This window comes from Molothrus ater, chromosome 13 (assembly GCF_012460135.2).
Source record: "Molothrus ater isolate BHLD 08-10-18 breed brown headed cowbird chromosome 13, BPBGC_Mater_1.1, whole genome shotgun sequence".
NCBI classification, from domain to species: Eukaryota; Metazoa; Chordata; class Aves; order Passeriformes; family Icteridae; genus Molothrus; species Molothrus ater.
In genome coordinates, this window is record NC_050490.2 from 3,679,873 (window position 1) to 3,706,906 (window position 27,034).

The 27,034-nt window shown below is 58.1% G+C and overlaps 1 protein-coding gene across 1 annotated transcript; it reads right to left on the reverse strand.

Annotated features, from left to right (window-relative positions):
* Window positions 1–1,059: 1,059 nt before the first annotated feature.
* On the reverse strand, window positions 1,060–27,034 carry CSPG4 (chondroitin sulfate proteoglycan 4). Its single transcript, XM_036389293.1, has 10 exons — window positions 26,938–27,034; window positions 14,798–14,961; window positions 9,931–13,509; window positions 9,164–9,643; window positions 8,615–8,791; window positions 5,567–5,765; window positions 5,268–5,402; window positions 4,959–5,113; window positions 3,955–4,138; window positions 1,060–3,756 (listed from the first exon to the last, which is right to left on the reverse strand). Exons 1-10 carry the CDS (start codon window positions 27,032–27,034, stop codon window positions 1,853–1,855), a joined length of 7,074 nt encoding a protein of 2,357 aa, XP_036245186.1. The 3' UTR covers window positions 1,060–1,852.

Below are 27,034 nucleotides of genomic sequence, written 5' to 3' on the forward strand. Positions count from 1 at the left end.
CACAAGCCTTAAAAATAGGCTGGTTTGCTTTCAGTGTTCCTTACAAAATAGGCCACGTTCCTGCTGTTTAATCCCTGGGCATGAGGCGAGAATTGCTGGGAAGGAAAACACAGCCCTCGGTGGATGGAGGTGGATGCTGCCCCCATCCCTCACTGGGGGGATGTAAATAGTGAAGAGAATAAAAATGTGTGTTTGAATGAGATGGGGAGGTGCAGAGCTGTGATCTGGAGTCAATGGCAGAAGTTGTCCCAACCCTTGGGAGCAGCACAGCCCTGGCAATCCCCCAGTGATGGCGTGGGCAGCACGGTCACCCTGACCCCGTTTCACAGAGGGGAGAGGGTGTAATTTGCCTCTGAGCAGAAGGAAACCTCATTTTTCCCTCTAGATGAGGCAGGAGAAGGTTTTGGAGGTGGGGAGCAGACATCCATCAGGCTCCCCCTTGGGCCAAACAGGCTCAGAGGTGCCAGATTTCCACCATGCCCTGTCCTGTGGGGACATGGGGACATGGGGTGCCTGCCTGCACCCTGATGGCTTTGAGTGCCCATGAGATGTGCCAGCACCAGCTGAAGCAGGGCAGGTGTGATTTACTGCTCAGCAAAGGTCTGGCACCATAAACCCAGCCAGGAAAACTGCTGGCATGATCCAGGCAAACACCCAGCTCTGCTGCAGCCTTGGAGTGGGACCACACAGGGTCACTGTTTAGGGAGGGATCATGTGCTGGATTTTGTCTTGGGTGAGAGGGGTGCAAGTGGTCCCCCGTGGTGCCTGGGGGCTCATGTTAGCTTCCCACCAGACGTGTGTGAGCAGGATGTGCCCTGTGATGAGATTCCCAGCTGGAGCAGCACAGGGTATTATTGTTGGGTCCCCTCCTGAGCTCAGCACTCAGTTTTTCCTCTGCCCTCCCTCAGACAGTTTCTATTTAAGTTTTTAGGACTCCAGGCTGGGGAAAATTTGAGCAAGAGCCCAGAATATGGTCCATTACCTCCAAATGTTGCTCAGCAGCTTAAAACAGGCCTGGCAAGGGAGACAGCTTAGGAAAACAGTGATGCACCTCGGAAAAGGCACTTTATTCTGTTTACTTCTGCCATACTGGAGTATACAGTGGAAAACCGTGCTGGCTCCGCTTCTCTGCTCTCCTCTCTGGTTTCACACTGCCCAGGTGAGCTCCAGCCATTCCTCCCTGCCAAGTCCTACCTGTTGTGCAACCCCCCCAGAGCTCGGTGCAATTGGCTTCATGCAGCACACGGCAAGTAGAGAAAGAGCGAGGCGGGTGTTTTTCCAAGTGGGCAGGGACTCCTAAATTCCCCTGGCATTGGCCACAGAATATTTTCTGAGCCTCTGCTCCAGTGTCTCAGTGTCTCAGTGTTTTGCCTAGCCCTGGGGAATTTGGGCAGCTTCATCCCCAGCCTGACTCAGCGCAAGCTGCTCCTCATCCTCCATCTCTTACCAAGAGCTGTGAAAAGCACCCCTGTGGCAACTGTGCTGCCTTCAGAGGAGCCACCACTGGACCAGCCTGGGTGGCTCTGTGGGGATCAGAGTCATCAGGTGCCCCCCAGCACTGTGGCCTCCATCAGGTGGCCCAAATGAGCACCCAAAGTCAGCAATTCCCAGCAATGCTCAGGAATTTTGCCTGTCCCCAGTTGCTTATGCAGTGCCCCCCTCCCCTGCCCAAAGGAGATGTGGGGCTACAAGGTGGGCTGGAGCAGCAGCCCCTGTATCCCCAGGGCCCTCCTGCATCTGTGGGATGCCAGCTCCCAGGGAGGAGGAGGAGGAGAGCCGGGAGGAGGTGGCTGGTGGTGCTGCAGGAGGGGCTGGGTGCCCCGGTGGTCTCGTGCCACCGCAGCTGAGCCCTTCACACCCAGTACTGGTTGTTTTTCAGGGGGGGGTTGGAAGTCCGGCAGTACTGCAGGAGCTCGGGGTCGGGAGGTGCCCCAGAGCCCGTGCCCGGGGGCGGGGGCCCCGTGCCCTTGCCCTCCAGGGTGGTGACAGTCGTTAGGGGGATGCTTTGGCTGGGCTCTGTCCTCCGGAAGGTCTCGTGGTCGGGCACGGCCCCGTTCTTGGCCTTGGCGCTGGGGGTGCCCTGGACGTGGTGCTTCCCCGTCTTGTTGCGCTTGTGCAGGTAGAAGAGAAGGGGCAGGATGAGGGCCAGCAGGAGGAAAATGAGGCAGATGGGGATGATGATGCTGAACATGTTGGCCTCAATGAAGCTGAGGAAGGTGCCCCCCGCCCCGGGGCTGGGGCTACTGGTGGCACTGGGGGCCAGCCAGGGAGTGGGGGACATGCCCAGCTCGCTGGCATTGGGGCTGCTCCGTGCTGTGCCATGGGGCACTGGGGGTGAGGGTGCCAGTGGGACTGTCAGCAGGGTGACACCGTAGGATTTGGAGGCATTGTAGGGCTCGATGCCGTACTCCAGGGATGCCAGCGCTGGTGGCACCCCCTCAGCCACCAGCTCAAAGACAAAACTGTCCCTCTGCAGGGGTTGTTGGGTGTCCCCAGCATCCAGCACCTCCAGCCCCACCAGCCCCTGCTGCAGCTCGCTCTGGCTGAAGGTTTCGATGGGGGATGTGGGCTGTCCTGGATCCCTGGATACCCTCACAAGACGGCTGGCACGGGGCGCCCTGCGGACCTTGAAGACCGGCACGCTCTTGGTGTGGTTGGCCAGCTCACTGGCATCGAGGACACTGGTGTCCAGGAGGGCTGTGGTGCCTCGGGGCCACAGGCTGTCCACTCGGGTCTTCACCGCAGCTCGGACGGTCACGTTCACCACCCCGCTTCTGTTCCCTGCCCGCGAAATGGCAACGAACTGGAAGTCATCCTGAGGCGACCTGAGGTCACTGAAGGTGAACGTCACCTCCCCACGATCCAGCTGCTTCTGTGAGAAGCCCCGTGATGGCTTTTGGTTGACTTGCACCTGTCCAAACCTGGGCTCCCTGGTGATCCTGTAGAGGACATTCCCTGCCCCTCGTGGTGCGGCACCCAGCAGGTGATGCTGGGACACAGGGGCCCTGTTCAGGTCTTGGGGCACCTCCAGCAGTGCTGGGCTGGCAGCGGTGCTCAGGACAGGCAGCACCTCGATCTCCAGTGAGGTCTGGATGGGTGGGTGGTGGCCACCGGAGAGGCTCAGGGCTAAGGAGCCTGGGGACCGGCTCCCAGTGGCAACAAACACCACGCGGCCAGCATTGACATCCGCTTGGGTGAAGCGGCTGATGGGCTCCCCTGGGTTGTGGGCGCTGGCCACGTGGCCAGAGAGGGGTCTCTGGAGAATGCTGTACACCATCTCCTGAGGGGACACCAGCGGGTCTGCCACATCCAGGTACTCCTGTGACAAGGTGACCACGGAGCCTGACGGGACCTGCAGCACTCCTTGCCGCTTCACCACCCGTGGTGATGCGGTGCTGCTGGTCACTGTTATGTTGAATGCTTCAGAGATGACCACCCCATCCTGTGGAGGACGGACAGACCGCTGTTCCTGGGGCTGGAGCCACGCCCTGAAACTGAAGTGGTCTTTGGAGACGCTGTCCCCACCATGGGCATACACCAAACGCCTCGCTGCCAGGTCTGACTGCAGGAAGAACGGCCGTGACTGCTCCAGGGGCACACCGGCCACCAGGAGCTGTCCATGAGCTGGTGGCTCTGTCACCAGGAAGACAACATCATATCCAGCCCTCTCAGGGACCAGGATTCGGCTCAGGAGGTTGGAGGCATCCAACACCGAGGTGTCAATCTCAGCCTGCTGAGCCCTTGTGAGCTGCAGACCTGGCAAGAAAAAAGGGATAAGAATTAACTAATGAAAGTCGGTCAGAGCTTGTTGCAATGATGGAAGAAGGAATTGGATGCAGTTTTAGATGTCTGATCTAATATATCAGCCATGGAAAACAGCACATTTGTCCTCTTCAGACAAACAAGTCCTCCTGAAGAGCTGGTTTGTCCCATGCTTCTCCATCCTACCCTTACCTGCGTTTTTCCAAAGCTGAGTCAAGTGCTGGGGACAATTTTCCTCGAAGGAGATCAGGACAAGGAGGATGAAAGAATCTGAGATGGTCGTGGGAGTGACCACACGGAAGCGGATGGCATCTTGGGCCAGCCAGAAGGGCTGGCCTGGCATCTCGTGCTGGTAGAAAATCAGCTTGCTGTCCACCTGAAAATTAAAAAAAAACCCCTTGATCAGCTCCTATCTTGACTCTGGGATGGAGCAACCAAGCTCTAATTAGGTAAGAAATCGGGATTTTCACTAGCCATGGCACGGCAGTGACCATGGAGAGCTCATGGTGTTTCTTGACCAGGAAGTGAAATTGTGGCTGCCCCACCCCTGGAAGTGTTCAAGGCTGGGTTGGATGAGGCTTGGAGCAATCTAGTAAAAGGTGTCCCTGTCCATGGTGGGGGAACAAGGTGACCTTTAATCTCCCTTCCAACCCAAACCACTCTGTGACTCTGATGTTTCTCTCAGCAATAAGGGGAACTTAGGCTCAGAGGAATGGTTGAGCTTGCTCAGCATCCTCCAAGGGTGAGCATAGCACAGAGGAGCTTCCAGGGAGGGTAAACCTATGTGTCTCTGATTGATGGAATAAAATAAGAACCTTGCTGGGCCCTGCAAAATTTGGCCCCACAGGAGAAGGGTTTTTTCAGAGCAGGGGTGAAAAATCATGCTTGGCTCTTCCCTTCAGCAGCAGCCAGGCTGGCTGGCTCTGCAGCAGGGAGATGGCCTAGGAAAAGGGATTATAGCTCCCTCAGCCTCCCCCAGTGCTAAATCCAAGGCTGGGGCAGCAGCTCTTAATCCCTCTTAGCAGCTGCTGGCAGAGCTGGGAAAGTCACAGCATGGCTGGAGCCTTGTACTGCCTCCTGCCTGGGATCAGGTGCCTGTGGTGGAAGTGGGCTCAGACTGGGACCCCCATGTGTGGTGGGGGGTGATGAAGGGCTGTGTTTGGGGTTCTGAGAGGCTGGAGGAATTGAAATCTCACCTGGGCTTGGGTGAAGTTCCTGATTTCCTCCCCCTGTGAGGTGGTCAGCCTGCCCAGGCGTGGGGCTTGCTCGATGCTGTAGTACAGAGCGGTGGAGCTGGTGGGGCTGTTGCTCACTGCCTGCAGGTTCTGGCTGGTGATGGGCTGCAGGGCACCTGGAAAACACATCCAGTATGGATTTCAAGCAGTCACCTTGTCACCCACCTGCAACCGCTGCCAGGGGCATCTCAGCAGTGCTTGGGCAAGGGCAGGAGTCCCAAGGGGGCCCCATTTGGGCTGGATGAGGACGGAGAATGTGCTGGTACCCACCTGGGCAGACAGTGAGGCTCTGCTTCCTGGCCAGGCTGATGACAGGCTCTCTCTGGGCCCTGATGAGGAAGAAGTGCCCAGGAGATAGGTTCTCACCATCCCACAGATCGAAGGCAAAGCCACCATCCAGGGGTCCTGTGGAAAGCACAGACCTGGGCATTTGTGGGGCCAGAGGAGATGCAGCTCCCCATTAACCTGTCAGGGGTTTTTGGGATGGGCTTGGCATCCCCTGTGGTGGCACAGTGTCCCCACCACCCTGGGGTGGTGCAGGGGCCTGGGGCACCTCAGTCCTGCCCTACCTTGGTGCACGAAGAGGACGAGGCCGTTGTCTATCTGGGCCTGGGTGAACCTCTGGAGCTCAGTGCCGGGTGCTGACCTCAGCACAACCTTCCCGTTGGCCGGGGGCTGGATGGAGTAGGTCACCTCCTCTGCTGGGGAGTCCTCATCCTCGGCACTCAGGATGTGGGGGCTGAGAACAGCCGTGGCACCTTCCCGCAGCTGGGGCACAGGGAGAGGCTGAAATCCCCACGCCACACCCCCGGCACCTTTCCCCTTCTTCCCATCCCAGCTCAGAGCACTCTGCTGGGTGCCAGAGCACATCCCAGCCCAACAAGGGTGCCTTGTCTGCATCCTGGGGACGCCTCCATCCTCTGGCCTCTTCCCAGCCCTGCGTCACTGCTGCCGTGTTTGCCAGCACGTGCCACACAGCTGGGTCTGCGCCTCTGCACGCCATGTGCTGGAGGGCAAGCGTGCCTCAGTTTCCCCAGTTCCTGGAAATGGAAGAGGGCACAGGGCCCTGGGGCAGGGGGCTGTGCCTTTGGGACCTTGCTTTGCAGGGAAGGGGTTTTAGTGGGGTGCACAAGCTGCTGCTGGGCACACAGTGACCACAAGCAGCCCTGTCTCTCCCTGGCTGGGTGTTTCTCCTCACTCCTGCTCCTGTCCCAGTTCCCGTCCCACCGCCCCCTCACAAGGCTGCAGCGAGGCCCGCTGTCCCAGCAAACCCTCCAGGAATGACAAATATGTGGCTGAGTTCAGAGCCACTGAGGAATTTCCCAGGACCACTTCCTCCCATCCAGTGGTGCTGACCCTCCTGTGGGAACATTGCCACCCCAAAGCCTTGGCATCTCCCATCTCCAGCTGGAGGCAACAATTTTCCCTGCTTGTGACCCTGTGCCACATCCCCATCTTGGCAGACCACAGGGATGAATGTTGTGCTGCCAAACAGGTTCTGCCCACACAGCCCAGAGCTGCCCTTTGCCCTCAGGATGCCTGGAAATCATGGAGTGCATGGATGGAGCTGTGCCAGGGCTCATGTGGGGTGGAGGGCTGGGATGTGCAGCATCCCACAGCATCACAGGGCTGGGACCTTGGAAATCTGCATCTCGGGAATCTGCAGGACAACACCCAGGCAGGCGCTGGAGGAGGTGCTCTGCTGGATGAGCTCTTTTCTGCTGTTTTTCAGCTGGCCTAACCCAAAACATTGCTTGAGTGGGTGTGGGTGCCGACAGAGAAATTAAATCCCTCAGCAGTCCCCACGGGATGGCAGAGGCAGGCTGGAAAACACAGCTTTGGAGAGGCAGGGTGGGGGAAGTGCTGGACACGCAGCCGGGACAGGAGCCTCACTGAGTTCTTTGGGCTGCTTCCTCTCCCCAGCACCCACAGCAGCTGGAACTGCAGTCACACTGGGGACTTGGAGCCATAAAAAACTCCCTGTGGGCAAAGCAGGCGGGATGGCAGCCCCGGGGCACCTCTGTCCCCTGGGAAGGGACAGTTCGAGCAGCTGGAGCAGCTCTGCTCCCAGCCCAGAGCCTGCGCTGCGGGAGCTGACCCATTTCTCCCTGCTCCTCGTCCTCTCTGCATTATTAAAGCCTTCCCCTGGCTCTGTGCTCGCTGGCTGGGCCCTTTGTGTTTGCTCAGCCTCCGTGTCGCCTCCGCTCGCGGGGACAGCGCGCGGGGAGGTGGCGGAGCGGCGCCGGGAGCGTGGCCGGGTGCTCCAGGGTGGTGGAAACCTCTGCCTCGGTGGCACCCAGCCATCCTTCCTTCAGATCCAGCCCAAAAACTGCTGCTCCTCCCCAAGGGGCTGCACTTTGGGGTCTAGACCCAGCCTGTTGTCCCTCGGCATCCCTGGAAACCTTTGTGCAATCCCTCTCCCGGGCCTGGCCTGACCTTTAAACACTGAAGTCATCCCTCACCAGAGCACAAACACGGCAGGGCTGGGCCTCTCCCATCATTCCCGTTGGGGGAAGGAAGCCTTTCCCTGCTCCTGAGCTCCTCTGGGCAGCTGTGGTCACTCTTCCCAGGGTGCTAAGGCATTCCCATGGAAAGGCAGACAAGTTGCTGCCTCAGAGTTTAATTTTAGGAGGTTTTTCTGTCTTTTCACCCTTATTCTTAGCATGATGGCTGGGGGAACGGAAGGCCATGCTTACACTGGATGTTTGGAGTGGGGAAAAGGGGCTGGCACAGGCCCAGCAGCTGAGGGGTCAATTTCTCCCTGAATTTGGGCCCATGTGAGGCAGGTCTACAAAAGGGATTTGGTCAGAAGCTTCCTGGGCTGGAGGGGGAAAACTGGGGCAGGCACAGAGCTGGGGCTGGGGGTACCTCCCAAACTTTGCTGGTATCCCTCGAATTAGCTGCCTCTGGGGCCAGGCAGGGCAGCCCCTTCCCCTTGGGCATCTTCTCCAGAGTCCAGGCTCCCAGGACCCTTCCCAAGGCAACTGTGTGATGATCCCCATGGAGTAGATTGCTTTCCAGCTGCCAGTCTGGGAAATCCCAGATCTGGGATAGTGAAAATAGGTGCAGGGGAGTGGGAGAGGCATCACTGTGCTTCTGTGTTTCCCACTAAATTCTTTGCTGGAATTTTGCATTAATGACCCCGAATAGGACAGGGAGGGGTTGGAAGCAGAAGTGAGAGTTGAGCAGCAGGTGAGACCTCTTCCCTTCTGCCGTTTTCCGGGATGCACGTAAAGAGAGGTGTGAAAGCTGCCCGGATGATGGAGTAATTGCAGCCTGTGTTGGCGAAAGGCGGGCAGGCTGCTCCGGGAGCTGCCGGGGATTATCCCGCGGGCAGGGCTGCGGAGGCGCTGCCGCCGTGGCAGCGCTGGGAGCGCGGGGCGATGCTCCCACCTCGCGGCCGCTCCCCGCAGCAGCTGGGGGCGAGCACAGCTCTCTCTCCGCCTCCTCCACAGCCTCGCCCCGGCGGGAAAACGCTCCTCCCTTCCCATTCCCATTCCCTGCGGTCCGCCTCTGGGCGGCAGCCCGGCTCCGCCGAGCGCAGCTCCCGGGGCGGGTGACCCCGAGTGCCGGGGGATCCCCACGCTGGTTCCCTCCCCGCGGCCTCCCAGCCTCACCTGCAAACCGGCGTTGACCTTCAGCCGCGGCGCCCTGGTGCTGCGGGGCAGGATGGTGATGAACAGAGTCCGGGCATGGCTCTGCCGGGACACCTCGGAGGCGTTGGCCAGGATGGTGAAGCTGTCACTGAGGGATCGGCGACCATCCTGCCTGTACTGGATCTGCTGGTTCTCCACCTGCGGGGCAAGGGCCAGGTGATCCTCCACGGAGGACGCAGGCCACCGGCCCCTCTGGGGAGGTGACTCTGAACCGTCCCGGGAGGATGATGGCAACCCACCACAAGCTCAGGGGCAGCCCTGTAGATTCTCTGTGGGAAGCAGACCTGGAGCCCAGCATGGGTACTCTGCCTGCATCCCCACTCCATATCCCTTATCCCGTATGTGGGGCTGCAGAGCAAACCCACCACCCCAAATACCTCCATCCCTTCCAATGGGGAGAGGACTCCTGCAGCCTTCCCCAACCTCCCAGTGTGGCTGGGGGCTGGAGACCACCCCGGGCTCTCTCCAAACCCTCGGGAAAGCAGCCTGGTGGGCAGGTGGGTGCTGTACCTCGCTCCAGGTGAAGCTGTGCAGCCCACCCTGCTCGGGCCGCTGGCTGCTCAGGAGGGTGCCAAACCGGGGGGGCTCCAGCACCCTGAACTCCAGGCCGAGAGCTGGGTAGTGGGCGTTGGGAATGCGGAGAATGCTCGAGGAGATGGCGGCAGAGCCACCTCCTGGCACCGTGATGTTCTGGACATCCAAGGGGATGGTGATGGGCAGCACAACCAGGCTGACCACCACCCCCTCCAGAGGGTCTGCACTGCGGGCGGTGATGTCCAGGACAAACTGGTCACGCTCCTCGTTGGGCTTGGAGTGGAGGTAGAGGACTCTGCCATTGTTGATATCCTCCTGGGTGAAGGACTGGATGGGGTCCAGGCTGGGCTGCTCATTCATGTCCTGGCTGTGCTGAAGCATTGCCAGGAAGCCGGAGGCTGGGGGGCTGCTCACCAGGTAGACTATGTCTTGGGAAGGTATCTCTTCGTGCGTCACCTGGGAGCATGGGGGAGATGAGGCATGAGTGGGAGGGCTGGTAACTGAGGCTGGGCTGCCCCACAGCCCACCTGCTGTGCAATCAATCCCTCAAAGCTTTGCTGTGGGATGGACTGCAAGAACCACCTTCCTGAGGCCATGCCTGAAGCCCTCTCTCTTTGCTCCCTGGGAAAAGCCTGACATCTGAGCATGTGGGAGTAAAATGAAGTCCCGTGGGTAGCTGCCCTGGTTTGGTGGCCAGGAAAGTCATACATGCATGGGGAATGACTGGAGAACGGGATACTCACCATTAAGTCCTCCTCCTTGATCCCAGATGCTTCCCCCTGGAAAACATAGATCTCCTTGTGGTTAACTATGCTCAGGGGGTTGGGATGGGTGTCCAAGAACACAGTGATGGCCAGTGTGTCCTCCACTGCCACCTCATTTGCTTCTACAGTGAACTGGAGCTCATCCCGGGTGTTCCTGCTCCCGTTGTGGTGGTAGGAGATCTCTCCTGCCAGCAGGTCCCTCTGGGAGAAGGCCATGACTGGCTGGTCCCCTCTCAGCACAGTCCCCCACCTTGGGGGGGTGGTTATTAGGAACCGTATCTCTTCATCTGACCTGATGTCCATGTTGGTCTCCAGGCTGAGGACAGAGGAGTCAATGCTCCCTTGGGTGCCCTGGTGGATGACCAGACCAGTGTTGTTGACTATTTTGATGTAGGGGTCAGATGCCTGCACTTCCAGGAGGGCTGTGGTTTGGTGGAGGCCATCCGAGACCTGCAGCTGGATCCAGCCCCGGTCAGCCCCGGAATGGACAAAGAGGATCTTCTTCTTCCTCAAGTCATCCTGTGTGAATCGATAGACCTGGTGGCGTCTGTCATCGACAGACACAATGCTGCCAAACAAGATGTCCTTCCTGGTCAGCACCAGCTGCGTGTCGGAGAAGCCGGAGTCCTTGTCAGTGAAGGCGATGTGGTCAGTGGTCAGCAGGTGCTGCCCGTTGCGCACCACGTTGAAGACTCTGTTCACTGCCCGGACAGGGCTGTGGTCGTTGACGGGCTGGATGGAGACCCTGAAAACGCCCCTCACCTCCTCGGCCTCAGACCCAGCACTGCCCTCTCCCTGCCTGATGGCTACGAAGGGGATGTCATCCTCCAGCGTCTCGGAGTCATCGTGCTGGTACAGCAGCCGGCGCTGCAGGATGTCGTCGTTGGTGAACTCGGTGATCTCCTCCAGGGAGGCCCAGCCATGGGACGCAGCCCAGGCCAGCCTCCCGTGCGCTGGCCCCTCAATCACCTCATAGACGTAGTCCATGCTGTTCACGCTCTGCACAAACAAGTGATCCTTGGAAATGACGGCCTGTCCGCCTTCTGGCACGGTCAGGAGCACGTTGGTCAAATTTGGTGCATCGGGGTCCCCACCAATGCTGATTCTGTAGGTGTAGACAGGCGAGTGCTGCTCACCAGCGTAGACGCGGAACTGGAAGAAGTCCTCAGCTTGCTGGGAGTTTCTGATGGTCACACTGTAGCTCAGGTGGTTGCCCTGCAGGTCCTCCTCAGTAAATCCAAAGCCTTCAGTCAGCCTGTTGCCAAGTAGCTCCAGGTTTCCCTTTTTGGGAGCCTGGATGATCATGTAGTGGAAGGGAACTGGGGCAGAGTTTGAATCTTCCAGCATTGCCTCCAGCTCCTTGCTGGTGATATTTCTGTGCCGCTTATTCTTCATCTGGAGGGGAGCCATGGTCCTCATCTTAATGGTGGCTCTTTTAATCCTTATGAGGAAGGTGTTGTTTGGCAAGACCTTCTGCCCCACCTGGACTTTGAATCTCACCTCCTCCACGCTGTCTTCCAGACGGTGCTCTGGGTCTGTGCTAAAATACTGGATGCGCCCTTGCTCCAGGTCTTGTTGGTGGAAGGACTCAACTTTTTTCCATTCCCCTCCCATGCTCCCTTGCTTCTGGACCTCACCATACTTCAGAGGCTCTGTGAGGATGTAAAGGATGGAGACCCGTTGTTCCACGGCGTTGGTCTCCACAGACAGGTTGGCTGTGGTGATGCGTGCAGCCCCTCCTTGGGAGAGGGAGAGGCCAGTGTTATTGAGCAGGCGGATCTCAGGATCAATGGCCAGGATCCTCAGGGTGGCAATGGGGCTCGGCACGGTGCCATCACTCACCTGCAAGGTGAGCTGTAAGTTTGTCCCACCCTGGTGCACATAGACTACGCTGCCAGCTTCCAGGTCCCGGCAGGAGAACTCTTCAATGGGCACTCCAGGGTGGAAGTCTAGCTCCACGTAGCCCTCCTCCATCTGCTGACTGTGCAGCTGGAATTCGAGGTCATCGCAGGACGAGTCATCATCCAGGACCTGCAGGATGTCAGTGGTCAGGTGTTTCCGTGTGTGCTTCAGGATTGTCATGTGGTTCCCACGGGGGAAGATCACCTGTGGGGCATCGTTGACAGGGTTGATCATGATGGGCAGCAGGTACACCTGGCCCTGCCGCAGGCACTCTGGGACCCCTTGCTGGGTGGTCACTGTCACCTCCAGCATCAGCTGGTCCATGGGCCCTTCGGAGCCATCGTGGATGTACCTGACTTTCCGATTCACAATGTCTAACAAGGTGAACTTCCTTCTGCTCCTGGACCCGGGAATGTCCAGCTCCAGCTGGCCGTGCCTGGGGTCACTGGTGATGCTGAAGAGGATTTGGGACTGACGGATGTTGGCCAGGCTCAAGTCTACCGTAGGCTGGGCGTGTTTCCACTCCAGGTAGGCCATGCCCCCTTCGGAGACGATGAGGGGGCTGACGTGCAGCAGCCTGCTGATGTTGGCAAAGGCGGGTGGGAAGCTGCTGTCGGGCCGGCACGGTTCCACCACCAGGCCCGGTGCTCCGGAAAAGCCATTTGGAGGTGGGGAAGTGGATGCCTCATCCTGCTCATACACCTCCTCATAGTCCCAGTAGTGGTCCTGCTTCCCACAGCCTGCTGTGATGTCCTTTGTGATCACAGCATCCTGCAGGCTCCTCCTCTGCAGGTTTATCCGGAGGTCCTCCAAGCAGCCAACAAACGAGTGGTTGGTCATGGTCCACAACGAGATGAAAGAAAGATGGTGCTCCCTCAGCCTCTGCAAAGCTTTTTCATCCATACCTCCAATGAAGAGGTTTCCCTGAAGGTCCAGGTAGTTGTTGATGCCCCGGTTGGATGTGGATGAAGCATAGTAATCGATCAGTATCTCAAACTTGTGGATGTCTGTGTGAACTTTGACATAGTGCTGCTGCTCGTCGCTGATGAAGACGTTGTTGTGCAGAATGATGACACCGTTCCCCTTCTCCACAAACCCTCGCAGGCGCCCGTTGGAGATCTCCAGGTAGAAGAAGTCATTCTCCAGCCCTGCGTGGTAGATGAGGGGTGCCTGGGTGATGCTCGTCGTTATCACAAACTCGATGGTCGCTTCCTGCCTTGCGTCCCAGGTGGGAAAAGCAACGTAGGAGTGCGGCCCTGGGAACCCGAATGGGTCGTCAGGCTCTGCAGAGAACTGTGTGCTGCACCCTTCCTGGACATGATGGAAGGTCTTGGAGCTGCCATCAGCAGACAGATGGGAGAGGACATCCAGGCCATTGAATGTCACCAAGTGAAGGCACCCCCTGAAGGGAGGGCTGGCCTGGGCAAGGTACGGCAGGTCCAGCGTGCCCGTCCCGCCAGCATAGAGGCCGTGCTGGATGTCCAGCTCCCTCGCTGGCCCTGCGATGTCTGCGGAGCTGTTGAAGAGGCCATCGATGGTCAGTGTCATCCTGCCATCTTCCACCAGCAGCTCCACGTCGTGCACTGCCAGGTTATCGAGCTGCAGCCCTGCTGGGGACTGCAAGGTCACCTCCTCCGAGCCCAACTGCAGCCTGGCCTGCAGGGAAAGACACAAAATCCTCAGCTCAAGTGGGACCTCTCCACCTTCCAATAGCACCTGCATGGACCCACACCCAGGTGCTCGCAAGAGTTTTGGTCCCTTGGTTCACTCCTCCACCTCTGGATGTGCTCCTCCTTCATCCTCCTCATGGGCCTGCCCTCTTCATCCTGCTCTTTGAATTTCTCTCCTTTTTCACTCATTCTCAGCAAACCCTAGTCTCAGGGCTGGGGTCCTCCATCTCCCAGTCTCACAGCTGGGCTTTTCCTCTCCCCTCACAGAGCAGCCCTGCCAGATGCTGGCTCCTCCTTCCCTGCCCTGTCTTGCCCACTGCCCTCCATCCTTGCAACCTGGGCTGCTTCCAGCCCTTTCCCTGGGAACTGGCAGGGGAAATAGCAGGCTTTGCTCCTCGTGGGCAGCAGCCTGGAGCCTGCCTAAGTAGAGGGTTAGCTGGTGAGACACATGGCCTGCATTAGGGACACCTCTGGCCAGTGGCTCTCTTGCTCTTTTGCTTTGGTTTAATGTGGTTGGTAGCCCAGCCCAGGCTGCAGGACAGGCAGGATGTGTGCCTCGGATGCTCCCTGCTCTTTTTCCTTCATGGTGGATGCCAGCACCATAACCACAATTGGGAATTTTATTGCTCTGTCTTGATTGCTTCTCATGTTCCAGATGGGACAAGGGAGATCTCTTTTTTCCCTGGATCCTCTGTGTCTCACCTCCTCACACCTCAGGGTGCTGTGCACTGTGTCTGACCATGCAATGCACACAGGGTGCCAGTGTTGGGGTGTCCCCATGACCACCCCCAGCATCACCCAGGCAGTGGGTGAGCAGCTTCCCCAGATGGAGCCAGGTTCTCTGTATTTAACCAAATCTTTCAAGACTGTGTCCACTCTCCTCATGGAGGTCCCTGTCAGGGGCCCTGGCAGCTGGGCTGCCCCTTCATCCTCTCACTGGATGAAGCAAGGAGGACACAGTCTCCAGCTATGTCAGGGAAGGGATAGGTTGGATATTAGGAAAAAAAAAATCACCAAAAGAATAATAAAGTACTGGAATGCTCTTCCCAAGGAGGTGGTAGAATCACCATCTCTGGATGTGTTTAAAAAAAGACTGGACATGGCACTTGGTGCTATAGTCTAGGTGAGGCGTTAGGGCATAGGTTGGACTCGATGATCTTAGAGGTGTCTTCCAACCTCATCACTCTGTGATTCTGTGAAATCACACTCGCATATATCTCCACTTTAAGCCATGGCACAGAGCCCCCAGCCCGGGGAGAGGAGGGGGTGCTGACCTGCAGGCGGCCGGCTTGCAGCTGGAGCAGGAGGTGGTCGGGCTGGCCGGCAGCCAGGAAGAGCAGCCCGTTCCCCTGGCTGGTGAGCAGCTGCAGCCGCAGCCGCACCGCGCGCGAGGCGTCCGCCAGCGGCATCTCCACGAAGCTGTCCCCGAAGAAGGAGGCTGGGGAGAGAAGGGAGAAGGTCAGGCAGGGAAGGACACCTCCTGCAAGCCCCGTCCGGGTGGAATGCTGCGGTTATGGAGCCTCCCAAGCCCATCCATCAGCCCTTCCCTTGTTTGCCATCTGACAGGTTGCTGGAGTCCAGCAGCCGAAAAAGACCCTTGGGGGAATCTGTTTTTCTGATTTTCCTAAAGAAATCCTAGAATGGGCTTGGGTTGGAAGGAAACAAAGCTCATCTAATCCCAGTCCCCTGCTATGGCCTGTGACATTTCCCTTTCATGAGGGACCTGCAGCTTCTCACCTCTATCTCCCCTCTTTATTGCCCTCCACTTTGGAAAAGACACAGAAATTTTCCACTATCCCAGGTTGCTCCAAGCCCTGTCCAACCTGGCGTTGGACACCTTCCAGGGATGGGGCAGCCAGAGCTTCTCTGGACAACCTGTTGCAGGGCCTCAGTACCTTCTGATTAAAGGAACTGTGTTTCTCCTCAGTGCAGGAGGAATAAACAGAAGTGCAGTGATCCATAGGTGGATGTGAGAGTGGATGGAAACCTTGGCACAAAGTGAGCGTCTGGAGATGCAGCTGGAACACGTTCAACACCCAGTATGCATCAGCCCTGGAGGACTCAGCTCAGTGGCATGTGGTCATGAAATGACAGACTGTGTCACAGGGCAGAGGCAGGAGAGTGCAGGATTAAGAGTACAGGGAGTGGCCAGGCTTAATTTTAGAGCGCTTTTAGTTTTTAGCTGACTCAATGCATGCATGTGCATCTCACACATGTTAAATGTGTGTGGCTGGGGCCTGCAGCCACCCATCCTGCTTGGCTCCAGCTCAGCCTGTGGCAAAACTCTGTGCTTAAGCATAAACACTGCAGCCCTGTAAGCTGGAGATGTTTGGGGAGGATATGTCAGGGACGGGGGCAAATGCACATTTTCAGTCCATATGTAGTCACAGGCTCTGCTGGAGTTTATATGTGTGAAGCTTTCCTGCTGTGCTTTACTAGAGCACTTATCAGATCCACCCAGTGGGCGAACTACATTTAGGTTTGGGGTCCCAGAGCTGTCTTGCTGAACTAGAACAGGAATTTGTTTTTCAGGGTCCCAGCCCCTGATCTTTTTTGGAGGAGGCAGGGATGGATGTTGGATGCTGGGGTGACACCAATCTTCTGCACAGCGAGGTCTGGGTATAAACACCCACATCTGCTCTTACAACTGCTTCCCTGGATGCATTTTCCTCTTACCCAAGTTTCTGTGGGATGACCAGGCTGGGAATGGGCAATGCAGGCTTTGCTCACAGGGTGGTGCCCTAAGTGAAAACCCAACCCTGCAGGACAGCCACAGTCACTGAGACATTTGGAAGGGGACCATCTGTAGAGGTGATGGCAAAAGTTGGTGTGGCAGTGACAGAGTTGGAGCACTCTGGTTTAACTTTTCCCATTTTCTTCAGAGCTGAGCCCTGCAGTGCCTGGGGGAAGCTTTCCTGAGCCCTTTGGGAATGGGGAGACCTCCTTGTCCAGGACACCACAAAAAATCATTTCCTGCCACTGGCAGCAGAAGAAAGTGCCTCAGTTTTCCCCTGTGGTCTGGGAGGATGACGTGGGTGTTGCAAAGGACCATCACCCCACCCGTTCTGGACAGGGAGGAAATGGCACCATGGAAATATTTGGCCTTTGCTGTAAGACCGAGCCCTTTGCCCAGCCCAGGGCAAGGCTGTCAGGGTGCCTGCTGCTGGCATGGGGCACTTTGGCTTCCTTGTCCTCTCCAGCCCAGCCAGTGACTCAGAAGAGCTGTTCTGTTCTCTGCAGGGCTCTGTCCTTCCCTGACCTGCTCCCTCCTTCCCATGGTCGCAGCAGAACCAGCCTTGCCCAGTGGCCAAGGGTGGTGGTGGGTGCTGGAGCTCTCAGCACTGCCTTGTCCTGGGGCTTGGTGAGCTGGAGTGACGTGGCACAGTGGAAAAGGGAATGTTCCTGTCCCTCCTTGCACAACCACAGGCACACGTGGTCCCCAGAGACATCCGTGGACGTTATGTGCTGGCTCCCGACGAGCTTCCCTGTGCATGCTCCATGCTCCAGCTCCCACTGGGATTTTGCTACATTTTAGTGGCTTCCCCTAATTCAAAAATGTTTTTCAGATGGGTACTGAGTGGTTGCTCTCATGGGGAGGGAAAGCTTGGCTGGGCTGGACCCACCAGCAGCTTCCATGCCCGCCCAGGGGCTGGGCAGTGTCTCGCTGTGGGTGCTGGGGATGAGGGTTTGGGGCTGCTCCAGCAAGACCAGCTTGTTTTCCAGTGTGCCAGGGGGCACCAGCTCCTGCAGCCAGCACATTTTGTCCTGCCTGCACTCTACCAAAGCTGCCAGAAATGTTTTCCTTCTTCTCCCATAAAATACTAATAATAAAAAGCTCCCAGAGGTGCGGATGCCATGGGGAGTGGTGCTGTTTGTTGGGGAGGAGGAAGGACCCTTGCTTGGATCCAGGAGGCGCTGGAATTTTTCTCCAGCAGCAGAGGCGGTTACTGTTGTTTGTCCTCCCAAATTCCTGCTTTATTTCAGGGCCACTCTCCTCCTCCCTCATCAGCCCAGCCAGGATGTGAAACCACTTGGCCTGTGACATTTCACTTTCACAAGGGACCTGCAGCTTCTCACCTCTATCTCCCCTCTTCCTTGCTCTCCACTTTTGAAAAGATGCAGAAAAAATGGATTTTTTTGAGTTCTTTTCAAATGCATTTTGTTCTGGAGGAGCCTCCATGGGACAGGGTGGCCCATCCTGGTCCATCACCTGGAGCAAGGAGGGACTTCCAGGCACCCATCCCCATCTTGGGCAGGCTCAGGTGAGCTCCTGGATCATCCCATGAGGATGAGTTCCCATGCCCCAAAAGCACCTATCTCAAGTGATCTAAGGCTGCCACGATCATACCACAGGAGTGTTATGCCCCTCATCCCTGGATGCAGATGCCCAAGGGGGTCCCTCCTCTCCTGCCATGGGGGAGCAAGAGGTCCCAAGTCCTGGCCACGGGTTGCAGTGGACACCCCGGATGTCCCACTCACCCCGGATAAAAACAATTGACATTCCCATCTTGCTGCGTCCCACAGGAAATCACCATCGGTGCCTTGCCAAGCCGATTGAAAGGCGTTGACGAGGCGAGAGGAGCCTCCTCCGTCACAGTTTCCGAGCAGCCAGCCAGCAGCCAGCAGATTATAGACTGCAGTGTCACTTGGGTTTGGGGTGGTTTTTTTCTTTTTTTGCATGGAATAAAACAAGGAGATGAGCCAGAAGTTCTAAGGAGGGGTCTGGGAGCGAGGCCCTGGGCTGCTCCTGGGCCTGCAAACAGCGAGGGCTCCGTGCGAGCCGGCCCTGCCCCAGCGGCCGCCGGCCACGCGCCGGCCCCGGGAGCTCTGGCCCTCTTCCCCTGCTCCTCCAGCTGAAAACACGGCCGGTCTGGCCTCTCCAGCAGCTGCTTTTTTGGTGTTCAGGGAATTTTCTGGCCGGAGGAGCAGGAGCAGAGCCCGGGGGGGATCCCCATCCGCTCAGGGCGCTCTCTGAGTGTTTGGGGCTCGGTGAGGCTGTTTTGGGCTCTCCTTTGTGTTTTTAACACGCATCTCAGCACAGAAACTTCTCCCACCTCCTTCCCTGCACGTAGGAGGCTGAAGGAGCCAAGTCCAGGCCCAGGCGAAGGGAAGTGCTGGGAAAGCTCAGCGCAGAGAGGACCGGCCCTGGGCACGAAGGGTTTGTGCAGCAGGGACAGTCCTGGGCGTGTGGGAGGGCACGGGGGCTGCTGGGGGGCTGCTGCCCTGCCCCAAGGCTCCCACCCCAGCCCGGGGCATCCCCACCCTGCCGCAGGACAGCCAGCTGCGTTCTGGGGGGCAGCCGAGCTCCTGAGGGGCTGCAGGGTCCCCATCGCTCTGGCCACGGGAGGATGCCGAGGCCGAGGAGGAAGGAGCGGAGCAAACCCTGCCCGGGGATCGGGGTGTGGAGCCGGGGAGGGGCTGGATGCTCAACAAGGCTCCATTCAGGCTGCGGTGGGGCAGATGGGGGCCAGGGCCGGTGGCCGGCTGTGTTTGCAGGGAGGGGACTGGAATTCATTAAAGCAGCTCTTTAATGAGCGCAGCGGTGCCAGGAGAGCCCCGTGCAGACACACGCGCCCCCCTGAAAGGCTCCCTGTGTTCGCAGCCGCTTCCCATCCCGGCCACACCGCTTTTCCAACGGTGGAAAAACAGCCGGGGAGTGAAGGCTCCTTGTTGCCCGAACAGCCCCGGGCTTGTGCGGCCGCTGGTGCAGCCCAGCCCGCCGGCTGCCCTCCTTCCTGCCCGGCCCCTGTGCCAACAGGCGGCCCCTGGGCTGTGCCCGCTGCTGGGCCGCCACAAGGGCAGCCGGCTGCGATCCTTCTCCGCAGCCTCAACCAGGGAGCTGGTTTGGAGGCCCTCTGAGTTGTTTGGGGATGGTTTTTTTAATTTGTGTAACTTTTAAGGTAGTGAGATCACCCGCTGCCAGCCTCGTTGTGCTGCACCCCCAGCCGCTGTGCAAAGGGCGGAGGGGCTGCGGGATGTGAACCCCGGAGAGATTCGAGAATGTGAACATGGGAGGGGTTCAGGGGGTGAAAATACCGGAGGGGTTCAGGGGAATGCCAACAGCAGAGGGGCTGCGCCATGTGAACAACACTGGAGGGGCTGGGGGTGGCTGCCCAGCGCTGGGGATGCTGCTGAGCAGCTCGGTGCCCTCCTGTTCCCTCCGCAGTGAGAGCTCAAGGCTCCAGTCCCGCTCCCAGCGCAGGCAGGGTGGGCAGGACCAGCGCCGTGGGTGGTCCCGGGGGCTCAGGCTCTCTTGTCCCCATCCTGGAGCTCTGATGGCCAATGGGACCTGTAGCCCCCTGGAGCTGGAGCTGGGCTGTGCCCCTGTCCCCACATAGGGTGGAGGGGCCACGGGAGAAAGGGATCCAACAGGCTTTTGGAGAAAGGCTTCATTATGTTCCACATTCCCTTCGTTTTACGGTGTGGTTTTATTTATGGCCAGGGAAGGAAATGAGCAGCCTGTGAGGAGGTTAAGGCAAACACCGTAGCCCTCGGCTTTGGCTGGGGCTTTGCTGGGGGGACAAATGGGGGGGGCTGCTGCCTTCAGACATGCCCTGAGACCCGAGCTGAGCACCCACCTGGGTGTAAAGAAATCCCAGTGCAATGGAGGTGACCTGGGTTTATTCTGCATGAAGGGCATTCAAAAACCCAGCAGGGATCACACCACAGTCCCCTTGTGCCTACCCCAGGAAAGCCTGGGGTTCTGCCTCAAGATTTATGGGATGGGGTGTCACTAGCACAGATCCATCCCTGCTGGGATAGCTCCTGGCACAAAGAAGGACTTTTCCTTTTATTCCCAGTCCCAGTGATTCCAGGGACTGCTGCTCCCACATCCTGAGCCAGGGCTGTGCGTGCTTTTCCAGCCCCAGCAATGGGAATCAGTGCTCTGGTTCTCGCCTCCCCCCTCCATCTGGCCCTCCCTCACGGCGGGGCTCCCAGGGGCCGCCGCTTTCCAGGAGTGCTGGCCAGCAGAGATTGCTGGAAAGCAGCACCCACAAAACCACCAGGAAAGCCATGGCTGGTCACCTTCCCAGCTCTGGTCACCTTCCCAGGGCTGCCGACCACCAGAAGTGCCATTGCCCTTGTTTTGGGCGTGGGAGGAGAGTCCTGGCCAGGGGTGCTTTGCTTCGCCCCCATCCCACCCAGGTGGCCTCTGGCTGCAGCACGCTGCTTTGAACCCCTCCTCCTCTGTTTATTCCTTCAGTTCCTCTCCCCTGTTCCCCGGCCAGCTGCTCTGCGTTCGCCTTCCCCAGCCTGACAGCTTTGGGGAAAAAACAGCCTTTTTACAGCCCACGGACTCTGGGGTCAGGGGAAAACATGAAAACATGCCCCCTGCTAATTCTGTGCTGTCTAGGAGGGGGCTGGTTGTACCTTCCCGTGTCCTGCCAGTCCCCAACCCCTGCCCAGCGCCTCTGCCTGCTCCTGCCTGCCTTCCCCATCCTTAGGAGCTGTGATACAGCAGGGAGGCCATATAGCAGGGTCCAGGAGGCTTGGCTAGAGCTCCAGAGCTCCATCGCTTATCCAGCATGGTTTTACGATGATTCAAGCACAGCCCTAAAGCTGATGGTATTTCCTGAGCTCTCCTGCTCAGCCAGATGCAGAGCCATGGAGGGGAGGGCCAGGAGCTGGGAGCCAGCCTGAAACCCCCCACAAAGGTCACAGTGCTTTTGGGAAGAGCTGTGCCCCCAAAGCCTGGCAGGAGCAGGAGCAGGGATGCAGAGCTTTTAACGATGCGTGGCTCAATGGCTCCGGAGGGACTGAAGGAATAAGCCCAAGCTGGAAGCAGTGTTTGGAGTGTTTGCCCTGGGAAGTGAAGCGGGGGGAGAAAGTGGGAGGATTTGGGGAAGCAGGAGGCTCAATGGGGCTTTTGTGCCGTCCCCTGCAGCGTGACTCAGGCTCACTCAGGCTCCCGCTGCCAGGAGAAGTTGGCCTGGAAATACTGTATCAGCCCCAGAGGACGTGGTTTCCAAACCATTCGAAGTCAGGTTTTGTTCTATTTTTTCTGTCTTTTTCTCTCTCCCAAGCCCTCTTCCCCTGTCTCACAGGCTGGCAGGTTTTCCAGCTCCACCCTGCCCATCCTGGCACCCGCTGCCACTGTGTTCCCTACCCCAGCTGCTTCCCACCCAGCCAAGGAGAAGCTTGCAGAGAGCTGGGCATGTGGTGGCACAGGAGGGGACAATCCCAGCCAGCCCCTGGTGCACATCCCACCTGCAGATCCCTGAATCCCATCCCTGCCAGTGCCTGTTCCCAAGCTCATCCCCAGACGCAGTGAGGGGAAGGAGCTGGCGGGGGGACCGGCGGCGCCGGGCCAGGGGATGCTCACAGACGCGCCTGGAGCGCTCGGTGTTACCGGAGAGATCCTGCCTGCTGTCAACAAACAGCCCGCGGCAGAGCGGCCGCCTCCAGCCGCCCGGGCTCTGATGGTTCCCAGCCCCGCTGGTGTCAAGTGGCTCCCGACGTGCCAGGATGGGGGGAGTTATCAGCCAAAATGGTGGGGGAAGAATGAGCACGAGCAGCAGTGTTGAAACCTTGCCAGAAGATACCTACTTGACTTAACTGCAGCATCCAGGGATGTGGAAATGTGTCAGCAGGGATGGCAAAAGGTGCAATTGCAGTGTGAAATGTGTAAATTGGGGCCATTCAGCTTTAGTTGTGCTGGTAAGGCAGCACCCACAGCACGCTGCACCCCACAGGGCACCAAGGACCACGGCCAGGATGAGCTTTTGGTGATGCTGGGTGCTGTGAGGGGCAGAGAAAAGTGTCTCCACGGACAGAGATGGGGGAAAGAGAGGGCATTTTTTGATCCTCTGGGGCTGACATGCTAAACTGTCTGCAACGAAAATGAGTATTTTCTTTTTCCCGCTCCTTCTAGAGCTGAAAGCCCTGTCCTCTCCTGTCCTGTCCTGTCCTTTCCTCTTCCCCCACCCTTCCAGAGGTCCCCCTCCCCACTCCTGCTATCCCTGACTTTTCCATCCATGAGAAACACCCGCTGGGGTGATGTTTATAGAGAAAATAAATGCCTGCTCTATTTGTAGCCCGGGGGGAGGCCTGGCTGGGGGGGCTGTGGGGGTGTGGAGGCCGGTGCTCACATCCCCTCCCAGGGCTGCAGGGCTTTCTCAGCCACATCTACCTCGGGCCAAGACTTCCCTCTCTTCTCCCAAGCTCCCAGAGGAAATGACCCTGGTGGGCTCAGAAATTTCTGTGGGATGGGATGCTGAAAACCTTGAAGCCCTTCTGAAGCTCAGCCAGAGGCTGGGAAAGGGAATGGGAAATTCCTGCTGCCTGCCCCTCTCTCTGCCAGGGCTGCACCACGCCAGGGGTGTGAGATGCTCGAGGATGGGGAGCACCCATCAACACGGCTGGGGATGGCACCACCAGCACTTGGTGACTCCAAACCCTCCCATCCCTCGCCTGCCTGCAGCAAAGAGGAAAAACAACTTCCAGAAAGCCAAGACTTGGGCAAAAGTAGCAGCAGGGATTCACAGGGCCATCCCCAGCTGACTCACAGCTCCTTCCCCAGCCAGTGAGTCATGGTGATGGATCCGTGTTGCTTCTCTGTCTCCTTGTCTGGGAGGCACGTGATGGGCCTGGCCACCTCCAAACCATGTTTGCCCCATCACTCTCTCCACTCCCAGCCGTTTTTGGCACCCTTCTCAGGGCTGTCAGGCAGCCAGGGCAGTCCCTGGGCACAGGGCAGCTCCCAGAGGCACTACCTGGAGCCATGGGCGGCACACCCGGGGAACAGGGATGGAAAATGGGCATTTATCACCCTCCTGCATCCACAGCTCAGGGCACAAACACCTCCCACCCCACCCTGATGCCAGCTGAGAGGCCCTGTTTGGTCTGTCCTGAGGGTAGAGGACTGGCAGTGGGTGACAAATCAGGCAGCAAATGCATGTTCCCTGTCCTGGGGTTGGGAAGAGCTACAGCAGCCCTGCTCCTATGGATTTTAGCCTGGTTTTGCAGATCCCAGTGCTGCCCTGACTCTCAGCTCTGCTTTGCAAAAGGTTTTGTGAAAGGTTCTCTGACTTCATAGAACGTATTTGGGATATGCTTCATGGAATATATTAATATTCTGTCAATACAATAGACTAAAAATTATCCTCATATGACAATACCTAACAATATTTTGCTATATTAGTCAATATATTATATTGGTTATATATATATATATATATATATATATATATATATATATACATATTATATATTACATATGTATTACATATGTTACCAATATATTATATTGGTAAATTCGACCTCCCTTTTTTTGGTCTATTTACCTCAGGAAAGCTCTGAGGGGTTTCCCATGCCAGTGCAGCATGGCAATGTCCAACCAAACACAGGGCATGATGGAGATAGCTCAGGAAGGGCTGGTTTGGGAATGAGGCAGCTCTGGTGGGCACCCTCCTCTCTCTGTGTCTCAGGGGTTTGGAGATGCAGATGGTGAAGGGGCTGGTGCAAACCAGGCTCGGGCTGCCCAGGTGGGAGCTGGGAAGGGCACAGGAGTTTCCAGGAGTCTCCCAGCTGAAGGCTGGGGGTGATGCTCACACTCAGGCTTCCCAAAAAGGAGACAAAGCGAGCCCAGCACCTGGAAAGGGCCAGGGAGCAGCCCTGGGGAGCCGAGGCTGGGCTGGGCCAAGGCCTGCTGTGAACAGTCTGTGCTTGGAGCTTTATTTAGGCACGCAGGCTCCCGCCTCCCAGGCCCTGTTCCTGTCCAGCCTTCAACCTGACGTGAGCTCCTCGGGGTGAGCTTAACCCTGTCCTGCAATCCTGTAGGAATGCACTCATTATATTTTTGCCCACAGCTCTCTGTTGCTAAATATAAGAGTGAGACAAGAATATTCCTCCCCGATTCCCACGATACCGGTTTGCGTTCTCCCCCCTTCTCAGCATTTTTCCTGTTCTTTCCCATCAGCTGGAAACTTTTCCAGCTGCTTTGAGCTATGACCTTAAAACATGTGGCGCGACCATAAAAAAGAAAGTTTGACTAAATCAGTCAGATTTCCAAAAGTGGAGGAAAGGAAGAGCCGAGGTGGCTCCGTGGAGCTGAGGAACCTGGAGAGAGCAGAAGGGATCCTGGATGGACACCCCAGGGTGTCCCAGACACTGTTCCCTGTCCATGGGCAGGATCCTGGACATGCCAGTGTCCCTCCTGCCTCCCCAGGACACCGTCACTGCCTCTGGGGTCTGCCTAAGCTCTGGAGGGTGTCACATTTGTGGCACCCACTTGCTGAAATCTCGGGGTGAACGCTGCTAATGGGGAGTCCACACATCCAATTCTCTCCTCTGCCCTCACTCCAGACCTCCACTAACAGGGATTTTGGGGAAGGGGAGCCCAGCCTGTGGGTGACCTCACTGGGAACCAGAGGGGAGCCAGGCTGTTGAAAAACAGTTTACTAAAGCTTCACACTCTGATGTCAAGAGGACAAGTTTTTTGAGTGTTTTTTCTTTTTGGTATAATCCTGTGTTTGATGAAGTGCATGATGACTTTTCCCATGCTGGGCTGGGCAGGAAGGCCAGGGTTCCTGGACCTGAGCTTGGAGGGAGCACAAAACACAGGCTTCACCCCCAAAACCTCAGCCCCATGCTCAGCACGCTGCTTGTGGCTCTCCCTGATGGGGACACGGGATGTCCCACGGTGGGCAGCCCATGGGAACAGCTGGAGTGAGTGCTGCTGGGCTCAGCAGGGATGTTCTCAGCTGCAGGGGGCTGGTGGGAAGCTGCTGCCCAGGCCCAGGGTCACAGCTGGCACATCTGTTCCAGCCCAGCGCAGAAACAGTCACCAGCATTTGAAAATGGGGGTAAACCCCCTTTTCCTCCCCAGCCCCAGGTGTTGACCAGGGAGGTGCCCACTGATCCCCAGAGCCGTGTCACAGCCATGGGGGAGTCACCTGGGGCAAGTCCTGGGCTGTCAGTGAAACCCATGGGGGTTTCAGGGGTTTTTTGGGATTTTTCCAGCCCCTTCACATGAAAGAATTTGGGACTGCCAGGGCAGCCCTCAGACCCACCCTGGACACTGCACAATCAACAGATCCATGTGGGGAAATCCCATCCTGGATGGAAAGGTCAGGGCTGGGAGGAAGGAGACCACTCTGTTCATTAACAAAAGGGATTCTTTTTCCACTCAGCTTGCCAGGCACCCTCCTATTTTGGTGCATGACAAAAAATAGAAAGAACAAGGCCTAAGGTAATGAAAGGAGCATGTCCCAGAGGCCAGCTGCTCTCTGGGAGGGAATGGGGACAGCAGGAGACCAACAGCAGCCCTGCAGGTGCTGAGGGCCACAAGGCTGGGCTCTGGGACCATCCTCCTCCTTGCACTGACACAGACTGGGATGCAGAAGTTGGTTAGGAAGCAAAAGGCTGGAGGTTTTCAGTAATTCCTTTGGGAACTGCAGGGAGCAAGCTCCTGCCTCTCTGCTGGTCAGAGTCCTGCTCCCTGGGGGGAAGTTTGGGGAAGAGACAGTTCAGTGAGATGATATATTATTTTTGGGGAGAGTTAGGGACATGAAAGTGCTTTTTAAACGCCCTTCACGTTCAAAGCTGCAGATGCTGCCGATGCAGTGCCCAGTCAGACCCCAGGCACAGCTTGGAGGGTCAGACCCAGTGGGACCGAGCCCGTCCAGAGGCACAGAGCCTGCTGAGGCAGGGAGGGAGTGGGAGGGAGCAGGGCTGTGGGACGGCTGGCAGCATGCTCAGGCTGGACACACGTCCGTGACAAGAGCTGGGTGTGCAAACCTGGCTGCTCCAGGGGGAAAACTAGGTATAAATCCCAGACCTCTGTCCCACCGGAGCTGCCAGCCCTGTGCCACCACGGGGGCACCCTCAGCCCCAGCTGGTCCCCGCTGCCCTGTCCCCCCAGGGGTGGTCCCACAACCCTTCAGGGGCTGTGCTGCTGCTGGGAGAGGTGAGCCACTCACCGACCCCGAGCCGCGGGACGGACAGCCCGGGCAGGGACACAGAGACAGCCGCAGCCGCTCCCGGGATGCAGAAGGGCTGCCCTCGCAGGCGGCTCCCGTGGCAGGGCCAAACATGGGCAGGGAGGGCTGGCGAGCTCCCTGGCCGTGGCGCCGGGCTTGGCGGGGCAGCCACGGTGCCTTTCCCCCGCCGGCTGCCCCTGGCGCCGAGCGCAGCCGCTCCGAGCCGCATCCCGCACGGAGCACACACACACAGCCCACATGGAGCACACACACCGTGCGCCCTGCAGGAAGCGCCCTGCGAGGCTCCCACCGCCCTGCGAGCCGCTCCTCTCCTGCCTCCGCTTCCCCCGCACGCCCTGCCCCAAACCACAGCGCTCCTGCCACCCGGGAGGGACAGCCCGCATGGGTCACCCATGTCCGCTGCCTCCCCGGCTCTCCCAGGAGCAGGATTATCCCCAAGGATTTGTCACTCTCGGGATGGGGACGGGACTCACCTCCGGCCGGGGGTCCCGCGCTGAGGGGCCGGGGGTGGCCGGCCAGCAGCAGCAGCAGCAGCAGCACAGGGGTGGCGATGCCACCTCGGGCACCCAT

Coding starts and splice junctions, on each gene's coding strand:
- CSPG4 (XM_036389293.1), bottom strand. CDS start 27,034: ATGGGTGCCCGAGGTGGCATCGCCACCCCTGTGCTGCTGCTGCTGCTG. Junction 9,644..9,930: donor TCAAGGAGGAGGACTTAATG/GTGAGTATCCCG, acceptor CCATGCTCCCAG/GTGACGCACGAAGAGATACC. Junction 4,139..4,958: donor GGAACTTCACCCAAGCCCAG/GTGAGATTTCAA, acceptor TTTAATTTTCAG/GTGGACAGCAAGCTGATTTT.